Genomic DNA, 23,393 nt, shown 5'->3' on the forward strand with positions numbered 1-23,393 from the left:
GTTCTCAATGTGAGGAGATCCCTTTAATGAGGTGCCTCAGCCAAGCACTTGTTCTGAGCATGAAAATTCTGATCTGTCACTCAGGAACTAACACTTTTGAGGACTGGGAGTAAGTCAGATGCAAAGCAGGACCCTCTGAAGGAAGCAGATCTTCAGCAGTCTCTTCTGAGGGCCATGGCTTCTGTGAGTCCTCACCAGTAGCAGTTCCTCAAGGTTACTCATCAGTGGTGGCTCTGGGTTCTATTCCATACTAAAGTCACTCCAGTGGTTGCCAATTAGTTTCCGAGCAAAGTAAAAAGTGTTGGTTATAACTTTTAAAGGCCTATATGGTTTGAGTCCAGGTTACCTGCAGGATCGCCTTCTCCTGCACAGTCTGCTCCCTAGGACACTTAGGTCTCTGGGGGACATTTCTTCCAACCAGCCAGAACCCGACTGGCAACCATCACCCAGAGGACGATGGTTGGCTGCCCTGCAGGTTATCATGAAGGAATGACCTGCCAAAAGAGAGCCTACAGCTAAATGAGCTAACAGAATTTAAGACTCAACTGAAGACACATCTCTTCCAGCAGGCCTACCCAGTCAATTTTGAATCATGAATTTTGGATTGCATTCTACTGTTGATCTTTGTGTCCTATGTTTGGTGTGTGTGTGTATATGAGCATGTGTGTTTTATAATGGTGATATATATATATAGTATATATATATCGTATTCCATGTTAATATGATTTGACTTTATAGTACCTGAACCATTTGGAAAGGCATGTCACAAATAAAATGTGTGATGATGATGGAACATAGTAACCTTCCTGATTATTTTACATATGCTATCTAATGTCATTAATATTTGTTGAATTACTCAGGATTTATTCTCGTAAAACTTGGAATATGGCTTGTTGATTTGTGTTTATAGCATAATAAAATATGTTTTTCATTTTTTTTTACATATGTTATCAGTTGTTCCTGGTTTACAATCATTTGTTATTGTCATTGTTTTATCACTCTATACAACTTTTTGACTCTCCTAGTGACCATGGACATAAACCATGGGAGCCAAGGTATTTCTCAATGCTAGAGTTCAACAATGCAGGGATCTTATATTGATAGCCCTCCCTGTGCTTTCAATATGGTTACTGGATCCTTTCTCACAGATAATCTATCTCACTCAGGCTATTTTAAAAATGATCGAGTTATGATATCAACCATTTTGTGCTCCATTCTGCCATACCAACTAAAAATCAAATGTTGTAGAGCCAGGAAAGTTGCAAAAATGGTGAACAAACATATCAGAGTGAACGATTACAGTGCTGGAGACTTCTATAAAAAGAAAAGCTTTGGAGAAAATCTAAAATGTTTGGGGCTTCTATAATCATCCGGACAAGTCCTTTATAATCAAGTTAAATTGTTATTCTGAATGTGGATATGAGTGAAACCTCCGCTGAAAGTTAGCACATATTATTTGGAGCATTCCAGACCAAAATTTTACAATTCTAAAAGAAAACAAACAAATAAATGGGGTGATGAAAGGGACAGATGTATGTCTGTAAATCTAACCAAATCTGAGATTCAAGTTATTTTGAACCTGAATCACAGTTGTCAAATATTGTTTTGATTATAATAAGTAATACAAAACAGGTTCAAGCATTTTGATGTATGTTTGGAAAATGTGGATAAATCTCTACAGATATTTTTATTTGGTATTTAGGTAGAAAGGCTGGGAGGGCCTTTGCACAATTCAAACTTGTGTGCCAGCTGCGACCATACCTTGTGAAGTCTGACCTGGCCAGGGTGGACCATGCCTTGGTTACATTCAGACTGGAGTACTGCAATGTGCTCAACGTGGGGCTGCCCTTGAAGACGGCCCGAACGTTTCAATTGGTGCAATGGGCAACAGCCAGGCTCCTTATTGGAGCAAACTATAGGGAGCATACAAGGCCTCTATTAAAACAACTTCATTGGCTGCCAATAAGTTGCTGAGCCAAATTCAAGATGCAAGTCATGACCTATAAAGCCCTCAACACTTCAGGCCCCACCTATCTTTGCCATCGTATCTCTTTCTATGAACCGGTGCAAACTCTAGGATCTTCCAGGGAGGCCCTCCTTTCGCTCCCATCACCGTCACAAGTACGGCTGGTGGGAAGGAGAAGAAGGGCCTTCTTGGTGATAGCCCCTGCCTCTGGAACATCCTTCCAAAGGAAATAAGACAGGCCCCATCCCTCCCCTCTTTTCGCAAGAGCTTGAAGACCTGGTGATTTCAATAAGCCTTTGAGAATGACCAGTACTAGCCCAGCCCTAGACATTGTTAAAATATGGTCTTGTACTTCCTACTTATTACCCCAGTCATTCCTCTAATAGGCCCTGGAAATGAGCAGCCACAGGCCCATACTTGCTATTGCTGTTAGCCGGTTATAGCACTTTACCCAATTCCCTGGCCCCTATATTCTGATTTTGCACTAGCCTCGGCCTGGCCTTTTTTATTGCCTTGACCCCTTTTCCTTGCCCTAACAAATAGGCACGAAGAACAGGCAGGATTATTTTTTTATATGTGTGTGTGTGTGTTATGATATTTCAGGCTTATGTTGTTTGGTCAATTTTATGTTTATGTTGTTTACTCTGTATGTTTTGGTGTTGGTACCTGGAAACTGCCCTGAGTCCCCCCGGGAAGATACAGCTTTATATAAATAAAGTTTATTATATTATTATTATTATTATTATTATTATTATTATTATTATTAGAAAATTTCATTAACAGATACTGCGACTGTCAACTCTGGTCATCATGGATTTCTACTATTTCTTACTGTTATTCTGAAAGTCTAGTTACAGTAAGCAGGGGCACCTTGCTTTGTGTTTTCTAAATAAAAGAGAATCTTGGCAAGTTGGGGAATATTCAAGGAATACTGTGGGCTCAGGGACAGAATAATAATAAAGATACCACTATTCAAAAGCTGTTATACTAGCTTTTGGTTAAGCTCTTCTACGCAGTTCAACACAACTTAGCTTTTGTTCTGTTACTGGATTTGAGTCTGTTATTTCACTAGTGCATTTTTAGAAAAGTCACCTCTTGAGCTGGACCCCATTTGCACGATACCAACATCACTTTTAATTAACAGAGCCGGATGGTTTTTGCCAGCCCCCTCCTCTGCACTGTGCACAATATGTATTAATGATTTTTCATGGAAAAAAGAAGGAAAAAAACTGCTTTGAGAAGAAGCTTGCCTGCTCTCACAGCAGCAATCCCTAAGCACCATAATGAGAACAGATTACTGTTCGGCCTGTGCTCAGAGGCTCGCTCCCCAGGCAGCTGAAAGAATGACTGAGTCACGCAGGTGATGCATTCACTGTAACAAGATGGACAAAACCTCAAAATCCACGTCTGGACTTAGAGGAAGGCAGGAAAAGTCCTCCTTGTATAACTATGCCTCTGGCAAAATGCAAGGGAGTGTGGGAGTGTGGGATGAAACTGCAGCAGAGGTGGATGAAAAGAAAGCCATACAATGTCAAAAAAACCCAAAGAGATATAATATTTATAAAATGGCCTGCTGTTTGTACACACCACACAGTCATGCAGAAAACCAGAGTTTGATCCCCTAAACTGCCCCACAATCCCAGTTTCTTGTTCCTTAGGTTGACCAGGCCCAGTCCTTGGGACACAAAGTTTGGGGTTTTTTTGTGTGTGTCAGGAACGACTTGAGAAACTGCAAGTTGCTTCTGATATGAGAGAATTGGCTGTCTGCAAGGACGTTGCCCAGGAGACACCCGGATGTTCTGATGTTTTACCATCTTTGTGGGAGGCTTCTCTCATGTCTCCGCATGGGGAGCTGGAGCTGACAGAGGGAGCTCATCCATGCTCTCCTTGGAGTCAAACCTCTGACCTGTCGGTCTTCAGTCCTGCCGGGACAAGGGTTTAACCCACTGCACCACTGGGGGCTCCTGGGGAGGAGAAGCTTTCTCAGTACCATCAACCCCAATATTCTAACAATATTTTGTCAGCCTGGAACCTGTGTCCACAATGGGCACTTTACAATTACTCTTTGTGATTACTGTTGAACTCCAGTATGCTGATGATAATGTAGTCTGTGCTCAATCGGAGGAAGACCTACATACCACTTTAAACATCTTTACAGAAGCATAAAAAAAAGCTTGACCTCTCATGGACCATCGAAAAAACCAAAGTGCTCTATCAGCATGTACCAAAAAAATCCTTCTGCAATGCCAGAAATAAAGTTTAATGGTGCAAAGCTAGAAAATGTTGACCATTTCTGCTACCTAGGCAGCCATCTCTCCACAAAACTTGACACACTGAAATGCCACACCGTCTGAGCTCTGCGAGTGCAGCATTTTTTGAATGAAGCAGAGAGTGTTTGAGGATCAGGACATTCATAGGGAGACCAAGATGCTTGTTTATAAAGCCACTGTCCTCCCAAACTTGTTATATGCCTGCGAAACGTGAACCATCTACAGACATCACACTCAACTTCTGGAATAATTCCATCAGTGTTGCCTCTGAAAAATCTTGCAAATCTCTTGGGAAGACAGACAGACAAATGAATGTTCTGGAAGAAGCAAAGACCACCAGCACTGAAGCAATGATACTCTGCCATCAAATTCGCTGGACTGGCCACATTGTCCGAATGCTCGATCACTGTCTCCCAAAGCAGTGGCTCTACTTTCAGCTCAAGAACAGAAAATTGAATGTCGATGGACAGCAAAAGAAATTTAAAGATGGGCTTAAAACTAACCTTAAAAACTGTGGCATAGACATCAAGAACTGGGAAGCCCTGGCCCTAGAGTAGTGGTGATGAACCTATTGCACACCTGCCTGAAGGGACATTCAGAGTCCCCTCCAAGGGCACGAGGTCATGGGCCCAGCACTGACCTAGGTGTACCCAAAAGAGAGCAGCAGTCAGCTCTTGCTGGCCATGCCCGCTTTTGCGGTGTGGCACCCTGGGAAATGGAGGTCTCACTATATACAATTCTTCCAGCAGTTAAGGACAGATGAGAAGCAAAAGTACAAGATGACAGAAGAAGCATTAGAAACCTGAATTCAACTGTTCTCTGAGTTGTGTGCAGGAACAAGGAGAACTACTTTATCATTGAGGGGTTGTGGTTGGCACAATGATTAAAGTAAACCCTTGTGCTGCTGAACTGCGACTGGAAGGTTGGCAGTTCAAAGCCGCAGATCAGGGTGAACTCCCACTGTTAACACTGGCTCCTGCCAACCTAGCAGTTCAAAAACATACAAATGTGAGTAGATCAACAGGTACCGCTTTGGCGGGAAGGTAATAAAGGCACCCATGCAGCCATGCTGGCAATTTGACCAGGAGGTTGTCTACGGACAACACGCTTCTTGGCTTGGAAATTGAAAAAGTGCACCTCCTCATGGCCGGAGTTGAGCACTGCCTCCAGAAACCAGAGATGAAAGGGGAAGCCTTTATCTTTGTTTTGTGTATTTGTGTATCATTGCTATTTCTCTGTTATTAAAGACATTTAATATTTGCCTATCTGTGTATGTTGTAACCCTCAAGGAGATAGAGCGGAATATAAATAAAGTGTTGTTGTTGAGGTTGTTGTTGTTGTTATTATTATTATTATTATTATTATTATTATCACCATCATCATCATCATTGCAGAGAAATAGAAGATGACAACAACAACAACAACAAAACATGAACAAGAGATCTCTTCCACAAGATTTGAGAAATCAAAGGGAAATTGAAACCAAAGTTCAAGGTACTCTACAGTCAGCATAGGAACACATCAAAATCCAATAAAAAGCTAATGGAAAAAAATACACTGAGTAGCAAAGAGGACAGATTGACGGGAGGACGAACCATTTGAAAATGAACCTACAATTTTATAAAGAGAAGTAGAGGCGGCACTCAGAGCACTGGAGACAAATAAATCACCAGGGACAGAACAAATGGACAAACATCTCTGGATTTCGGCCACGTCACTCTCACTAGAATCTCTTCTCATGTTGGAAACAGAACTTTCCATGGCTCAGACAGATAAAAAAATACTATTTTCCCCCTCCAAATGAGACAGATTTATCGGACAATATAATGGGATCTACTTTTGGCCAATGTCTTTTAGACTGGAAACCTTAAAATATAACAGAGGCATTTCTTAGATGTGTATTGTAATAATTCTCTTCAATATCTAATTCTCATTATTCAAAAGGTAGCAAAGTTTGTGCAAAATGAATGGCACTGCCTACCTTTTGTTCTTCAGAGTAAGTCACTTTGAATTAAAAATCCTCACATTTCATCTAACAACCTGAAGTCTCTGTCTGTACTTTGAGAAATGGGGGAAACCCTGGGAGGCTTAAGTTGGCAGCCTCAAAAACCCAGTCTGAGAAAACAACCCAAATCCTCACACTCTGAAATTCACAAATACTGGTCTGCTAACCAATTATGCTCCAGAATAAGCATGTTTATGAGAACCTGTTCCCTTTTCTTGCATTATCATCATAACCAGAGTGACATAATTCTGCAATGCCTTTCTTTTGGGTTGTTCAACCGCTGCAACAAGAGATGAAGCAAATTTTGAAATACACCCCACTTTCCTAGCTATGTTGACAACTTCAGTCAAGCATATCTTAATGAAATTAGAGATGCAGAAAATATTTTTTGACAGAGTCTATGAACAAAACAGCTAGAAGTGATTCCAGTTCTGTGAGAAAGGCTCATGCCGAGCGAGTGCGAAACTGGGGAGGAATGTTGATAATTGGATGGTATAGTTTTGGCAGGGAAACATGTGTTTTATTAACCATCTCTACTAAAAACATACATTTCCAACTATTAACCGTTTTTACTTGCCAAATGAAAATTACTAGTTTTGATCAAACTATGAGTTTGCCCTACCTAAAAATTAAATATAATTAAACTTTTACAAATACATGAGTATTTTTCACATTTACTCTTCTTAGCACTACATGAACAGCAAGTGCAGAAAGGTGAGTGATGAATGCCTTTTGACCACTGTAAACTTCCTAGAAAAGGTCTCAGACCAAACTGCAGAAAAGGAGCCCCAGATGGCGCAGTGTGTTAAACCACTGAGCTGCTGAACTTGCTGACCAAAAGATCGGCGGTTTGAATCCAGGGATCAAGGTGAGTTCCCGCTGTTAGCCACAGCTTCTGCCAACCCTAGCAGTTTGAAAACATGCAAATGTGAGGATCAATACGTACCACTTTGGCGGGAAAGTAACGACAATCCATGCAGTCATGATGGCCACATGACTTTGGAGGTGTCTACGGACAATGCTGGCTCTTTGGTTTAAAAACGGAGATAACCATCACCCCCCAGAGTTGGACACAACTAGACTTAATGTCAATGGGAAACCTTTACCTTTATGGCACACTGAATGTATAAGAGACTTCACTGGTTTCAGTGCTGAATCACCTGTTATATTATACGGATTGAGCTTCTCTTCTCTGGAAATTAAAATACTGCCAAATGCTAAATTGTGCACATTAAGTGAGATTGTGACCTTTGCTTTTCTGATAGTTCAATATGCTCAAATTTTATTTCATGAACTAAATGATCAAAATATTGTTTATATAAAACATACATGCAATTTGTGTTCAAACTTAGGTCCCAGCTCTAAGCTATCTCAAAATATTCCAAAATTCTCCCTCTGAAGAATGACTCTCGACTTATTCATGGGACATATCAAAATCCATTAGATTATAAATTTGTCAATAAGGCATTTTATCACTATTTTTTCCCATTCCAACATTCTTCTGGCATGGATGCCTGCTCCACATCTTCTATGGTAAAAAGAAATGCAAAACATTCATTCCACTTCTTCTGCATTCTCCTTTTATAGGAGGAAGCAATGACTAATAGACATGTAAAGAATCCATAGGCCTTTCTTCCAGCACAGGAAATAAATTATTGGATTCTGACTACAATCCAAATCTTACTGAAGCAAAGAGTACAATTTTTCCATGGATATTAGCTGATTCCATGTCATATTCTTTAGGGCCACTAGCTTCTCTAACAGAACTGACTGATAATTCTCTGAGTAAAAGCATTATAATCCATTTCCTCACTGTTCGGGATATAATCCTTTATCAATCCTTTCCTGTAAAACCATCGTCATATTCTCCCAGACACATTCATGAAGCCTGAGATTACTGACCTGAGCTATGGGGATGGAAATCCCAAATTAAGTCATGAAACTGAGATTACAATTGGCAGATTATATGGCATTAACAACGCAACTTCTATCCAGATGTTATCAGAATGCAACTTTATACTGACTAAAGCTGCAGCCCAGAAACATGTGAAAGGCTGCACAATTCCCACCCTTGTGCTAGATGGTAAAGATGAATAAATGCTACATCAATAAATGAGAAGCAAAGAAAGCAAGAGAGAAATTGAGAAGGGAGACTGGCATATTTTGGCTATGGAAAAGGGATTTGGGTGGCATACCAAACCACAGAATAGCATCCCAGTACCTTTGAGATCTCTTATTTGATGTTTTGCATGCACATGCATCTGATATATACTGTAAAATACCGCTGGTGTATAGCTTGATTCTCAGATTTCAATCATCATCCATTTTCATAATAAATCACCTTGATTTAGTTATGGCTTGAAAAATAAGGCCCATATCCATGGAAATGCCTTGTCAGAAGACATATTGGGAAATCTAAAATAACTGGATACTCACCTTTTCTTACAAAAGTTATTTTTCTTTGTACATTTTGTTACTCTGGACTGTAACAATGTTTTAGATTTGGAACTAGTATGCTTAATTTTTTCTCATCGTTTCTCAAATTGCCCTAAGTCCTCTTTGGGGTTGAGAAGGGCAATATACAAATACCACAAACAAACAAACAAATAAACAAAGTTACAACCAATCTATGACAAGGAGAAAGTGAGAAGGAAGATATGCTCTCTCCTTACCACAAATCATGCCACACCCCATACACATAATCAACTTATGTAAATAGTAAAAACATATTTATTCCCTCTGAGAAGAAAAAGACCTATCCGCCATGATGATGGTGACCTTTTTGCTAAGGGTTAGGAAACCAGTAATGGCAAAAGGAGGAACTTCACAGCCTCTCACCATTGTCAGAACAAGGGGGCACAACCAGCACTAGTAAGCCTTTCCCAATGAAGTGTCTCATTAAGAGACTAATTTGTGTATTTGCCTAGAGAGATGTTTTGTTTTTGTTCCCGAAGCTAATGTTTCTCTGTTATTAATGGGTGGAATGAGTTGTTTCCAAATCACAGCAAACCACTGACAGCCTGATAATATCTATCAGAGATCTCAGGGGAGCTTTTAGTTACAGAGTTCCTCAAGCTAAATCACAAGATCTTAATAAAGGCTTGGACATATTCCTATAAGGCGATAAGTTCTCCCTGTAGGAAGATCTGGTGGTCTTAGAGGCTCTCGTAATGTTACGCCTTAACATTATTACAGCTAGTAACCTCCGGAAGTTGCACATTAATTGCAATATTAGTGTGCAAGATTCACATACTAATTAGCAACCAGCAGTCTATTTTCTTTGTATTCAGTACGTTATGCTTTACATATTTCCCCAAGGTACTTCCTAGCCGGAAATGTTGACATTTCTTTGGTCATATGACCTCTCTCTGCCCCCAATTTTGGGACAAAGCAACTAATAATCACATATTAATTCATTTTTTCCTTTGTTTATATTTTTTTAAAAGTTTCCATTAATCTGTGGAGACTTCCTAGATAGTGTCAAGTCAGCTGGCAGCTTTATAATAGGATTATGTTTTCCAAGATTTAAATTCTCACTTGTTAGCCACAGAACAGACTTGGCTAACAGCTGTAAAATCTAATTTAAGTCCTATTGGCATTAACTAAACAGTTGGAGCACACATTCTGCCTAGCTATGTTTTATTCTGCTACCACTGTAAACATGTACCATTCTCTTGGAAGTAATAGAGGAAACTGTTCAAAAGGATAAATGGAGTCTCCTGGGTCCAATCGTGGTCTCATCTCTGAAGCCTAACAAATCTTGTTTACATATTGCAGGGATTATGTCTCAAACCCAAATAAACAGCTTAACCCATGTTTACATGCACTAATTCCTCAATTTATATGATAAAAATGCAAATTTAAATGAAGAGCATTTCTTGAATCTTGCTTTGCTGTTCCTGGCATTGGTTTTATGGTTAGTGCAATTAAATCCTCCTCATGCCCGGATCCCCTTCCCTATAACTTATTTTGTCCTATCGCCCAGTGTTTTAAAAAAAATATTCTTCAATTTCGTCTTGCCCAGTGAAGTCTCTGTGTTTTTAATGTTTGATTTTATATTGTTGTGTCATTTATTATGTTGGTTTTGCATCTTATGTAATTTTGTTGCTATTATGTTTTTGCGTTATATTGTGTTTACTGTATTGATGGGCGTGGCCTCTTGTAAGCCACACTGAGTCCCCCTGGGGGAGATGGAGCGGGGTATAAATAACATTATTATTATTATTATTATTATTATTATTATTATTATTATTGCCTGCCCTCAGAGTTCAAAGACGATGGCATTACGAGGATCAAAGCAGCCCCAATTAAAACATATATGGATAAAATCTCACATCTATAACAAACATACCAGAAGTTATATAAAATCTATTGATAGAATTAAAAGCAATTTAAACCATATATATGCAGAGAAAAGCAAGAAACAAGAACAAGGCACTTATTAAAAACCCTTTTCCACTGAGGAGGGCTCTCTCCCTCCAGATGCCACACTATGACAGACAGCAGAGTCACCCCTGAAATTCTCAAAGCTCAGACAAGATTGTGTGGGAGAAAGTTGTTTTTAAATAAACTGGACACAAGGCACATATGAGGCTTTATAGGTCACAATCAGCATTCTTTGTTCGCCATATGTTGTCCATGCATCCATCTAGTTCTGGCTCTTTGGATCAACTGAATTTTCCAAATATTCTACAGTATATACTAATGTTTATATTTCGAGTCAAAAGCATTGCATAAAATAATGTATCTAAAACTGATAAAATAAAGGCTCACAAGCTGTTATATAATTTTAGACCAAAAACAGGCAACAGAAATTGCATTGTCTGTAGCAAAGGAAGCATTGTGGGAAATTTTAATGGAATGCCAAAAGTAACTACATTAGGGTAACTGACAGTCTGTATGCCCTCCCATATGGGACTCTACATGTTCTGAGGCTGGATTTACACTACCCTATATCCTAGGATCTGATCCCAGATTATATGATTTGAACTGGATTATATGAGTCTAAACTGCCAGATAATCTGGGATAAACAGATAACCTGGGATCAGATCCTGGGATATAGGGCAATATAGATTCAGCCTGAGATGGGAGAGGCTCTTATTTCCGCCCCACCACTTTTACAGAAACAACTGGGGGCCTTCTTGGTGGCTGCCCCTAAGCAGATGGGTCTCCTCTTTTCAACTGTCTCTTATTCATCTTAATTTGTAAACTGCATGACTCCCACTTTTGCAGGGAAGGGGTAGGGATATAAATGAATGAATGAATAGGAAGAATCCAGAAATGGGAACATTAATTTTTAAAAGCTAACTTGCAAATAGGAATGTTAATCTTGTAAAAAGTAATTCATTCTTGTTTTAAACATTACTTTTGAGAACATCTTAAAATAGAAAAATATATCAAAACTTTACAAATGGTGCCAAATGATAACAAGTAGAAGTAATGTGCAAACATTACTCATCACATACACAGCGTAATGGGCTAGTATTAACATTTGTAATTATTCCCTGGTTACTTCCTTAAAGTAATATGTAACAGGTAATGCTATTACTTCTTCCTCGTGACTTCCAAGTCTTGATAGAGGCCCCCAGGAATGTGCTCTGCTGAAAATCCCCTTGCATACATTTGAGCATCAGAACTGCAAGGTATCCAAAATTATTTCAAGAGAACAATGTAGGTAAATTATGCACAATTTTCCTTGTTAAGCCATTTATTTGCACACAACGGGGATGTCTTCATGCATGGAAGTGGGACTTTTTCTACCCAGAAGCTGTCAGTCTCCTATTGTTTTCTCCCAAGCTACTAAAAATAAACAACATTAAAGGAACAGCTTGATGATGATGATGAAAAATTAAACCAAAACGACAAGGCACTTTAATAGATTGGAAAGTACGTACAAGAATGATAATAAATAATAACAGTGATAATGGCAATAATGACTCATATATGCTTACAATAGATCTTTAAGACAAAATAATAGATCTTTAAGACAAAATAATCCATACTGCTCCAATAGTTCAGTCAAACTGCTCTGGTTCAAAGGGAGGACAATGGCAAAATATCAGCCATCCCAAACCACAAGTTCTGGCAGCATGACCTAAGATGCTTATTTTCAATGCCAATGTGGCAACTTGCCATAGGATGCAAAAACAAACAATCAAACAAGCAAGCAAAAAACAAAACAAAACAAAAAACCCAACAACAAAAAACCCAGGATTTTTGTTTTAGTTTCCTGTTTTTCAGTACTTATGGTGACCTTAAGGGGAATCTACTATGGGATTTTCTGGAGCTGAGAATGTGTGACTTGCCCAAGATCACCCAATGGGTTTCCATTGCCAAGGAGGGGAGCAAACCCTGGTCTTCAGAGTCATACCACTACACCAGGGGTCCTCAAACTTTTTAAACAGAGGGCAAAGTCACAGTCCCTCAAACTGTTGGAGAGCCGGATTATAATTTTAATAAATGAATGAATTCCTATGCATACTGCACATACTTTATTTGTAGCACAAAAACCCACTTAAAAACAATACAATAATTAAAATGAAGTACAATTATAACAAATATAAACTTATTAGTATTTCAATGGGAAGTGTGGGCCTGTTTTTGGCTGATGAGAAAGCGTTGTTGTTGTTGTTGTTGTGTGCTTTCAAGTCGTTTCAGACTTAGGTTAACCCTGAGTGAGGGCCAGGTAAATGACCTTGGAGGGCCATATCCGGCCTGCGGGCCTTAGTTTGAGGACCCCTGCACTACACCATGCTGTTTCTCTCATTATAACGGGACTCTCTGACAATTATAATATACATTGTCACTTAAATATCCAGACCTTTGGGAGGTTGAAACAGGAGTCCTGATGCAGTCAAGTTTCTTTAAAGATGCAAATTGGAGTCAAACACAAAAAACCATAGGGTTCAGCTGATCCCTTCAAAAAGGGTGAAGAGTACTAACCGGACCCATGGCTTGGCTGGCCACTGTTTATATTAAACAAGAGAAGAGTTAGGCTGTAATTTTCCCATATAGCATTTGAAGAGAAAAGGAAAAGTCACCAGCCTCCATGAATTTGGAGTTAAGAGACAGCAAAACATTTACAGCTGCAAATGGGCCAAATGGAGGGCATGCAGGAGGTTGCTGTTCTCACGCACAAGCAGGCAGATGAATTAGAAGTAACAGAAATTCTTGATTCAAAGTATTAGTGGCATCCAAGAATAGGTAATAAATTAAGTCTTTGAGAACTCATGTACAAAATGTTCTAATCTATGCATCTTGGAATAACATACATATTAGCTAGCCAACAAGTTTTATATATCTCAGAAGGCTACAACAACAGCTCTTGGCAGTATAAACATATCAAAATACATACTTACATAAGGTGCCTTTATATGGGGGGGGGGGGGGGGAGGGAGCAAAAGGGAGAGCTCATGTAAGTATGTATTTTGAGAGAGAGAGAGAGAGAAAGACAGATACAGAGAGAGGTGTCTACATTTTATTATAGATTGCATATTAATGCCAAGTATCAAATAACATGCAAAACTTTCATGGACAAGAAACAGACTCATCCACCTCAGTAGTCATAGTACATCTGGTAAATTAAAATGTTTGATTAAATAAGATTCAAAATATGCTGAGATTTAACAGGAAAAGGTAAATGTAAAGGTTTTCTCTGACATTAAGTCTAGTTGTGTCTGACTCTGGAAGGTGGTGCTCATCTCCATTTCTAAGCTGAAGAGCCAGCGTGGTCTGTAGACACCTTCAAGGTCATGTGGCCTGCATGACTGCATGGAGCACCGTTACCTTCCTGCCGAACTTGTTCCTATTGTTCTACTCACATTTGCATATTTTTGAACTGCTAGATTGGCAGAAGCTGGGCCTAACAGTGAGAGCTCCCCCTGCTCCCCGGATTCGAAGCACCAACCTTTCAGTCAGCAAGTTCAGCAGCTCAGCGATTTAACCTGCTGCACCACCAGAGGACCCAGATTTAACAGAGGAAGGCCAAATTTTGCCACAAAGAATGTGTGATAAGTTCACAATAGGGCTGCCATAAGTCAGAAACCTCTTGAGCAACAACAAATAAGTGACAATTAAAAAACACTTGAAAAAAACATCCCCTCCCATTGAAACATATCCTCTCCCTCCCGTCTGCCCACAAGTTAACTACAAAGAAAACTGTTGATATTCCTATTTTTTTCAGAAGCTCCATGAATTCTCACATGAGGAATATGGCTGCCTTCCTAAGTCAAATAATAAGATGATATTGAAATTATTGTCATCATTACCGCTCAGACACAGTAGGACTTACTAGGGATTAATAACACAAAGAAAAAACTGTACAACCTTTATGAAAGTCTACATCCACCTGAGCTCTCCATGGATCAAAATGCCTTGTAGAGTTTGCCTGTGCGCTTCACTTTGCATAGACATCACCGGAGTGGCTCTTGGATTCTTCAAATTTGATTGAAGAACCTCCCCCTCAAGCTTTGTCTTTTAATAATGCCAAGACACCCAGGAAAGCAGTGTTCCCTTTTCAATTTTCCACATTGTTTTAAGCTATCGCTATTTTCTCCTCGGTTGGCTTTTTCCCTGTAGGTGCAGTCGCAATTAGCTATTGCCCTAATTTATAATAAAGAAAGAAAGGACCTTGCAAAATACTCGAGTTATCAGTGTCTCTCATGGTGAAGAGCTTGTTGAAATTCTCACTATGAGCCTCAAGAAATACCTGATACGTTGAAAAATCCCAACCATTTGGCTTTGTTATAAACAGATTATCATCATGTAATTCAGGAAAATTGCTGATTTTAATTGAAGTAGCCAGAGATTTATGAAGCCCACCGCAGCTTTTTCTATTGATGCTGTAAAAGCTTGCAGGAAGCCAGGCAGCAGTTCTTACACGTACTCCACTACTGACCCAGTTTATGGTTTCATCTCCTACACGCTATACTTGTTCGGCTTCTTTGAACCAGTGATAAGGAACTTGAACCTGGGGATAGTGGTTTTACTTAAAGAATCCAGCTTGCTCTGATCGTAGGCAAAAATTGAGGTCAAACAGCTTGACTGGGGTGAAAACATGACAAAGGCAGAATAAACACTGTGAGTAAATGCAATAAATCCAAAGGCATCTTTTCTCGATGTATGGTTTCAATATAAACAAACCCTGACAAAACCAGTGTAGTTCCCCACCATTATCTCTTTATAGCTTGAGCTTTGCATAAAAGTCAGATTCAATAGCATCACATGAAACTCTGTTCGATGTGCAAGCCTTTTTCATTTGCAAGCCCTCAAAACTATATAGTCAGTTAAAGCTTACATAGTTATCTATAGACAAGGCCAGTGACTGCCACCTTTTCCTTTTGATCCACATGGGAACAGGCAACACTGCAAGGCATAGCCTTCAGGATATCACAAGGGATTATGAATCTCTAGGCAAGAAGCTGAAGGACTTTGATGCACAGGTTGTCATTTCATGTATCCTCCTAGTTGAAAGACAAGTTGCAAGAAGGCAGTGAAGAATAGTGAAGATGAACAACTGACTTTGTGGATAATGCTTCCAGGAACAATTTGGTCTCTTGGACCACAGTCTGTGGTTTCATGAAGATGCTGATAATGCTGATTATATTTATATGTTTTTGGCAAGTGTTGGGTTGTACTTCACAACAGTTAGCAAGAATGTTTTTGCTAAAAGCCTCACAGACATGATGAAGAGGGCTTTAAACAAAGTTAAGTCCGTAAGCAAAAAGAAGAATAAGGTAATGGCAGGGTCACTTGGCAGAGAAGATGGCAAAATGGTACCAGGAAACAGAGAAAAAGCAGAAGTACTCAATACCTTCTTTGCCTTGGTCTTCTCTAAAAGAAAAGCAGCACTCAGTAAACATCACAAAATGTGGATCTAAGGTACAGATGATGATGGATCCTCATAACTTTTCTTAACAAACTACCACCCAGCCCCATCAAATCATTGACTTTATCTTTACAGCAACAATGTGGAACGGGATCTCCCAAATCCCAGTTCCACATTCTAATCAGAATACTACATTGCTCTTAGTCTGCTGAATGAAGGGTTGTTTCCTATGTGCTAACTAACTTTGGCAGATGAGATCCCAATGGTGTAGGTAAAGGTAAAGGTTTTCCCCTGACATTAAGTCTGACTCTGGAGGTTGGTGCCAGAGGCGGCCCTAGGTAATTTTCAACAGTAAGCAAACAGTATTTTGCCCCCCCCCCCAACCAATCACTGATATATATTTTCTGTTCATCGTGGGAGTTCTGTGTGCCATATTTGGTTCATTGGTGGAGTTCAGAATGCTCTTTGATTGTAGGTGAAGTACACATCTCAGTAACTACAACTCGCATATGTCAAGGTCTATTTTCCCCCAAGAGTGCCTCAAGAGCGCCCCTGGGCAAAATAAACTATTCTGCGAATGCTTACTTTGCGTAATGGCTTGAGCCGCCCCTGGTTGGTGCTCATCTCCATTTCTAAGCTGAAGAGCTGGCGTTGTCCCTAGACACCTCAAAGGTCATGTGGCCGACATGACTGCATGGAGCGCCATTACCTTCCTGCCAGAGTGGTACCTATTGATCTACTCACATTTGCATATTTTCGAACCGCTAGGTTGGCAGAAGCTGGGGATGACAGCGGAAGCTCACACCCTCCCCGGATTCAAACCTGCGACCTTTCAATCAGCAATTTCAGCAGCTCAGCGGTTTAACCCACTGCACCACCGGGGACTCCAACAGTGTGCATCACTGTATTTGTAGATGATTAACATTTGGATCGTGTATGATTTCTCTATGGCTAGATCTACACTGGACATATATTGCAGTTCAAACTACATTACATGGCAACGGATATCCAGCCTATAGTGTTAACCTGTGGATTAATTTTAAACAAATTCAGCTCTTTTTTTCAAGCGTTGGTTTCCTCAAGACCCAGGATGGGTATTTTTGTAAAAACAAAACAAAAACAAAAACAAAACCCTGCATCATTGGGGATCAGGTTATGTTTGGGTTTGCCTTCTCCCATACAATATACCCAATATTCTGAGATACCATGGAAGTCACTTTACTTCAGTAAACTAGCAATTGACAGAAGATTTTTTTTTCTTCATCAGCTCCCAAATAGTGCAATAACCTGCCAGAGGAAATTCAATAGTTGGATGTGCTGTCTATCTCCTCCAGCAAACTTATCCACATGGTTTTGAAAATATGAATTTTGAAATTTTGAATGGACTGTTTTTAGTATTTTAAATTGGTGCTACTCATTTCAATTGATAATATGTGTCCATCTGTTTTAATTTAATTCATTTTACCTCACCTCGGTCTGTTGGGAGAGGGGGGAAAGAATGTGTTGTTGATGTTAAATTGTTGTGAAGGAACTCCTCAGTTAAGCATAACAACACCTAATCTGCATAAGCCAGAACTTGGCTGCACTTCTTGGACCTCTTCACACAAGGCAAAAAAAAAGCCCAATTTTGCTGCTTTTATTTGTGGCAACAATGGGGCTTGCCATGTGCCATCACACGATGCATGGCAGGCCCAGCCCACTTTCCTTCCAAAGTGGAGTGAAAGAGCCAAAAGTGCTTTCTCCTCTACAATGGGTAGTTTGGGTAGCTCCAATGGAGCTACCTGCGCTTTCTGGCCCTTTTCATTGTGTGATGGCAGAAGGAACGGCAGGGCAACATGCATTGCCACGTGTTGCCACACTTTCTGTTATGTGGCAGGGGAGGGAAAGGATGGCAAAACACCTTCTCCAGTCCCTCCATGAAATGAGGGGAGGAGGAAAAGTGTGTGGGGTGCCATGAGCTGCTCTGTGTGTCTTTTCTCTCTCCAGCAATTGCCAGCGCAACGGCATGGCCCGAAAGGCTATGTGAAGATATCCTATGTGTGCTTCAAAGCCTCTGTTTCCAAATTGCTGGAAAATCATCCTGTGCCCAAGAGTGGATTAACTGGTTCTGAATAATGAGCACTGAAGTAACTGAGGAAAATATTAATTTCTGCACTGTAAATATGGGAGGATAGACATCCAAGCAAAAACACAATTATTTTGGTAGGTGCCCTTAAATGTGCAGGTACTCTTCCAGGTTCCTGGTTCTTCCACTTGGCCTTCCCACAACTTACACACTTACATGATCCCATTGCAATGTTGTTTATCAGAAACAACAATTTCAAATTCATTTGTTTTGTGAGAACTACTTGCACTGAGCTCGCAGGACTCATTGGACTCACAGCCATAACTCCACTGTGTCTAATTTTGACTCCTCAGCCCCTGGGAAAACAACCTACAATTCATCCAAAGGAAGGACTCTGATAGAAATACTGCCATGTTGACCTTACCAAGGAGCTGTAAAAGAAATATTTCTGTTTCGTTAAAGGATTGAACCATAACAATAGAAAAAGATGCTGTCCTAGAAAGCCTTCTTATAAGAGTGAGTCTCTGATTTCTAAAGGAACGAACAATGGAGTCTCTGTTCAATCCATGCTGGTAGAAGAAAGAAAGCATGATACATAGAGATAGACACACTCTGCAATAGGAGAAAAGGCTATTTTCATTCCTCCTCTAAGCTAAAAAAGCCATATAAGACTACCATAAAGATCCACTGCTCCACATATCTTGTATTATACTTTTGCAATAAATGAATCAATGTCTACTGAGGACTGCTATTTCCACAATTCCAATAAGAGCTTTGTATACAGCATATAAATTAAGGGTGGGCTAAGAGCAGACCTGGGGCAGCATATGTAGAGCCTCCTTCAACCTTTTTTTGCAGCTTTCAAAACTGCCTTTTCTGGCCAAAAAAAGAAAGGGTGAATCACCTGTCCCAGAAATCTCCAAAAGAGGCAGTCTATATTTTAAATAGGTTAGGGCTTCCTTTTGCATGCAGAGCAAAAAAAAAAGTTTTGTCCCTATTATTTTGCTATTTTTGGCAGAAAAATTGCCCATTCATTCCAAGATAGGCAACTGACGGGTCAATGTGGGAAAATAACAAGAAGATGGTTAGGTTGTTGTGAGTTTGTTCCAGCTCTATGGCCATGTTCCAGTAGAATAATAATAATGATAATAATAACAATAACAACAACAGCGACAACTTTATTTTTATACCCTGCCACCATCTACCCGAAAGGACTCGGGGCGGCTTATATAGGGACCAAGCCCAACATGCAGCAACATTTACCAGTTAAAAAAACAATTAAAACATAACAACACAGTTAAAACATAAGAACATATAATATAATACGAACAATCGAATTTAAACAATTGAAAAGAGCAAGATATAAAAACATCGTAAAAGTGTATCAAACCCAAACATCAAGAAGGACATTAGCAAACTAGAATGTGGCCAGAGAAGAACAACCAAGATGATGAAAGATCCGGAAACTAAGCTTTCAGAGAAAAAACTTGGGGAACTTGGAGAAGAAAAGACTGAGAGGCGACATGATAACTATCTGAGTCACCCTGACTCCCCATGGGGAGATTGATTGATTGATAGTCAGATTGACTGATAGCTAGATAGATAGGTATCTTTAAATATCTGAAGGGATGTCATGGAGCTAGCTTGTTTTCTGCTGCTCCAATGATGAGGATGTGAACCAATGGATTCAAATGGTAAGAAACACCCAAACAATAGAAAGCACCTTTATTTTACTGTTACAGCTACTCAACAGCAGAATAGACTGTCTTGGAGTGTGCTACTCCAAGTTTTTTTTTTAATAGACTCCATTTTTAAGTCTTTCAGGGGTGTTTTAGCTATCTTTTCCTGCATATCAAATGAATGGACCAGATGCCTCTTGCAGTCCTCTTAAACTCTATAATTCTATGACAATGTATACATGGTTAGTTAAGCATATACAAAAGACTGGAAATAAGATGATCTAGTCCAACAAGAAACTGCTGAGTATGTCTAGGCTGGAGAAAAAATGACTACGAGGAGACATGACAGCTCTCAATAAATATACAAAGATCTGTCATGCAGAAAATGGACCAAATTTGTTCTCTTGCTGAAACTGGCTGAAAAGTGGAGCCAGTTTTCAATAATACTGTTTTAGGACTAGAACAATTTGTGGAAATGACCAGAAGGCAGATTTTGCCATGAGGAGAAACTTTCCAATGTAAAGAGATATTTGACAGCGGAACAGACTGTCTCAGGAGGTAATGGGCTCTGCTTTGCTGGAACTATTTAAGCAAAAGCTGAGCAGCCATCTGCCAAGGAAGTTATAGAGGCAGGGATTCTCAAGTAACCAGGTGATTGGATTAGAAAACCTCCAACTCTAAAGTCAATGATTCTACGAAACAGTCTCAAATATTTTTAAATCGCCTAAACTGGGTAGGGTGTTTCTAGTCCTTGGTGATAAGAACAGACAGAATTTAGTTATCTGTAACTGTAATTTCAGGGTCTGAGATAATTTAACAAGGGAATAATAAAATTATGTACAGTACAAACATGACCTAACAAGTTCTATACAATTATATTATCATAGTTTGAGCATTCTTTATCAAGAAATCCAAAATCTTACTTACTCCAATGCCTGAAACCTTTGCCACTACCTACCAGTTCTGCTTTCAAGGCACCAGCAGCAGAGTTCTTGCTCACTTGTTCACAAGGTAGAAGTGGTTGTATTGCAGGCAAGAGGGTGGAGAGGGATGCAGGGCTTCAACAGATTTGCTGAACTATCCTCAGCTTTCCTCCAGCCTCATGCCTCTTTCTAGCCTTGTAAATATATTCTGTTATGTGCTACTTGTGTTTTGTACTGTGTTGGTTGTATTTTGCATAAATTATATTCAGGCTGCATGTACAAGTTGTCTTTGAAACATAAATGAATTTCACATTTAGACTTCACTCATTCTCCAAGATATTTCATGATACAAATACTGGTATTCCATAATATCATCGTCATCGTCATCACCATCATCATCCAAAACACATCTGGTCCCAAGCACTTCAAATAAGGGATACTCAACCTGTATAGCAAGTAGCAGCACTTCAGCAGTTATTTCAGAAGCATCTTGACAGAAGTATATAAAGGTTTTATGCCAGTCTCTTAGCCTAAAATATTTTCTCCTAATATAGTGGACCTAAATAAACTAAAGACTTTAGATTCGGTGTGATTTTGGAAGCTAAACATGACTGGCTAACCCTAACCTCACAACCTCTGAGGATGCCTTCCATAGATGCAGGCGAAACATCAGGAAAGAATGCTTCTAGAACATGGCCATACAGCCCGCAAAACCTACAACAACCCAGTGATTCCAGCCACGAAAACCTTTGACAACACAAGAATGGACAACTTGGAAGTCCCTGAACTGACTCAGAAGTGGAGTGGGCAGATCAAAAGACAACCTGGCAAAATGACACTACCTAGAAGAACCCTCCACGTTGTGCAACTGTGGAGCAGAACAGACAACTCTGCATCTGTATGCTTGTCCGCAGTGTCCTGCCTCATGTACAGAGGAAAAACTGTTTGAGACTACAGACAATGCGGTTGCTGTTGCCCATTTTTGATCAAAAGATATTTAGGCATTTGTGTTCCTCCTATTTTTATCAGTTTTATACTAATTTATGCAATGCTTTTGATACAAAATAAATAAATAAATGTGCAAAGATGATTATGCTCACACCACTGAAAAAATTAAACATATTTGACTTCTTGATTATGTGAAAAACAAACATCTTCCTGTTTGGCAGGAAAAAAAGGATAGAGCATGTTATTATTTCAAACCTGGGTAGTCCTTAAAAATCAGCAGGGATCACCATTAGGCTAGTCATCTGATGTCACTCAATGGGTATGTGGATGGCATAATACAGTGGACATTTTCCAAATCACTGCAATTGCATAAACAGAGTTTGGAAAAGTTCCTTTTTTGAGCAACTCTCAAAAACCCATAGCCAGTTCCAAAAAGTTCCCAAAAGTAGCATTTCGAGCCCCCTTGGTTTGCAAAAGAAACCTAATGGACAGGGCATATTGTGCTGTCTTGCTTTGTTGACAGTGCAGTTATATTATACTCTGCAATAGCATAATGATACTTGATGGATAATGTACTACTTACCTTCCTGTTTAGAGCGACACCATCTTCGCAATCTAGCACTGCACAATCCACGTTAAGTGATGCAATTTTCTGCACCTTTCTCTCATCATCTGCAGGTACATACAGAACAGCCCTCCGGGGTATGTAGCTGCGAGACGGTGAGAAGCGAGAATCAGGCTTGGGAACAAGAACAGCCAGAAAAGAGTTCCTCCTGTAAAAAGACACAGTCCTCATCAATCTCCCAACAATACGAGACACTTCCTGCTTTTCAAAAAGCCTTCTGTTTAATTCATAGGTGGACTCTTAATGGTTAACCTGTAAGTTCAAAGGGCAAATGGAATTAGTGGCAGGGATATATTAATAGCGTATCCTGAATAGGTCTTATATGTTTCACGTCTCTTATTCTTCAGTTAACATTCTCCTTGTGAGGAGCCAGTTAACATTTGTCCAGTATTGATTTATTGTAACTGGCAAGTTGCTCATTCCAGGTATGTGTGTAGGCATTATGTCTGATCTGGCTATTGACTTCAGTAAACAAAACTGAAACCAATACAGTCACAAAAACCCACTATTGTAATTTTTCCAAGACAGGTTCTACAATAAGGCATTTCCCTCACTTTGTGGAGCTATTTCCAGACATAACAGCAGCTTAGGAAACATTACACAAAAGAGCACTGTATTATCCAATATCTGTCATTGTATATGACTCTGCTTTCTTCCTTTCAAATACATAAACCCACCAGGCAATGGAAAACAAAAAGGCTGTAATAAATAAGTTTGAGATTGATAACAGCTATTGTTAAAATTTATTTCTTTTGACTGAGAGTAGGTAGGTTTGATTTCCTCTCCAGATAACGTTTTATTACCACCATTTTCTTCTAAAGCTCTCTCAGGGAGGGTGAACTGTGCAGTTGCACCATTAATATGTATAAGCCCAGTATGATATTGGCATGAAAGCCAGCATAATGTAATAGTTTGAGCATTGGACTACGACTCTGGAGACCAAGCTTGCTGTAGTAGTAGTAGTAGTAGTAGTTATTCTTATTCTTATTATTTACTTTGTTAATAACCTGTCTTTCTTCCTGTGGGGACTCATGGAAGCTAACAATCCCACAATTTAGTCATAGTTTAAAAAGTGCAATTTAAAA

General features: G+C 39.6%; 1 protein-coding gene across 5 annotated transcripts in view; it reads right to left on the bottom strand.

The window, feature by feature from the left end:
• The window catches only part of CLYBL (citramalyl-CoA lyase), a 229,877-nt gene that overhangs the window by 66,466 nt on the left and 140,018 nt on the right, over window positions 1-23,393 (bottom strand). For all 5 annotated transcript variants that reach the window (XM_060769557.2, XM_067466860.1, XM_060769556.2 and 2 more), the window contains one exon: window positions 22,267-22,456. In XM_060769557.2, coding sequence (XP_060625540.2) covers window positions 22,267-22,456 — 190 coding nt within the window. The remainder of the gene's footprint in view (window positions 1-22,266; window positions 22,457-23,393) is intronic.

The sequence above is a fragment of the Anolis sagrei genome, chromosome 3, assembly GCF_037176765.1.
Source record: "Anolis sagrei isolate rAnoSag1 chromosome 3, rAnoSag1.mat, whole genome shotgun sequence".
Taxonomy (NCBI): Eukaryota; Metazoa; Chordata; class Lepidosauria; order Squamata; family Dactyloidae; genus Anolis; species Anolis sagrei.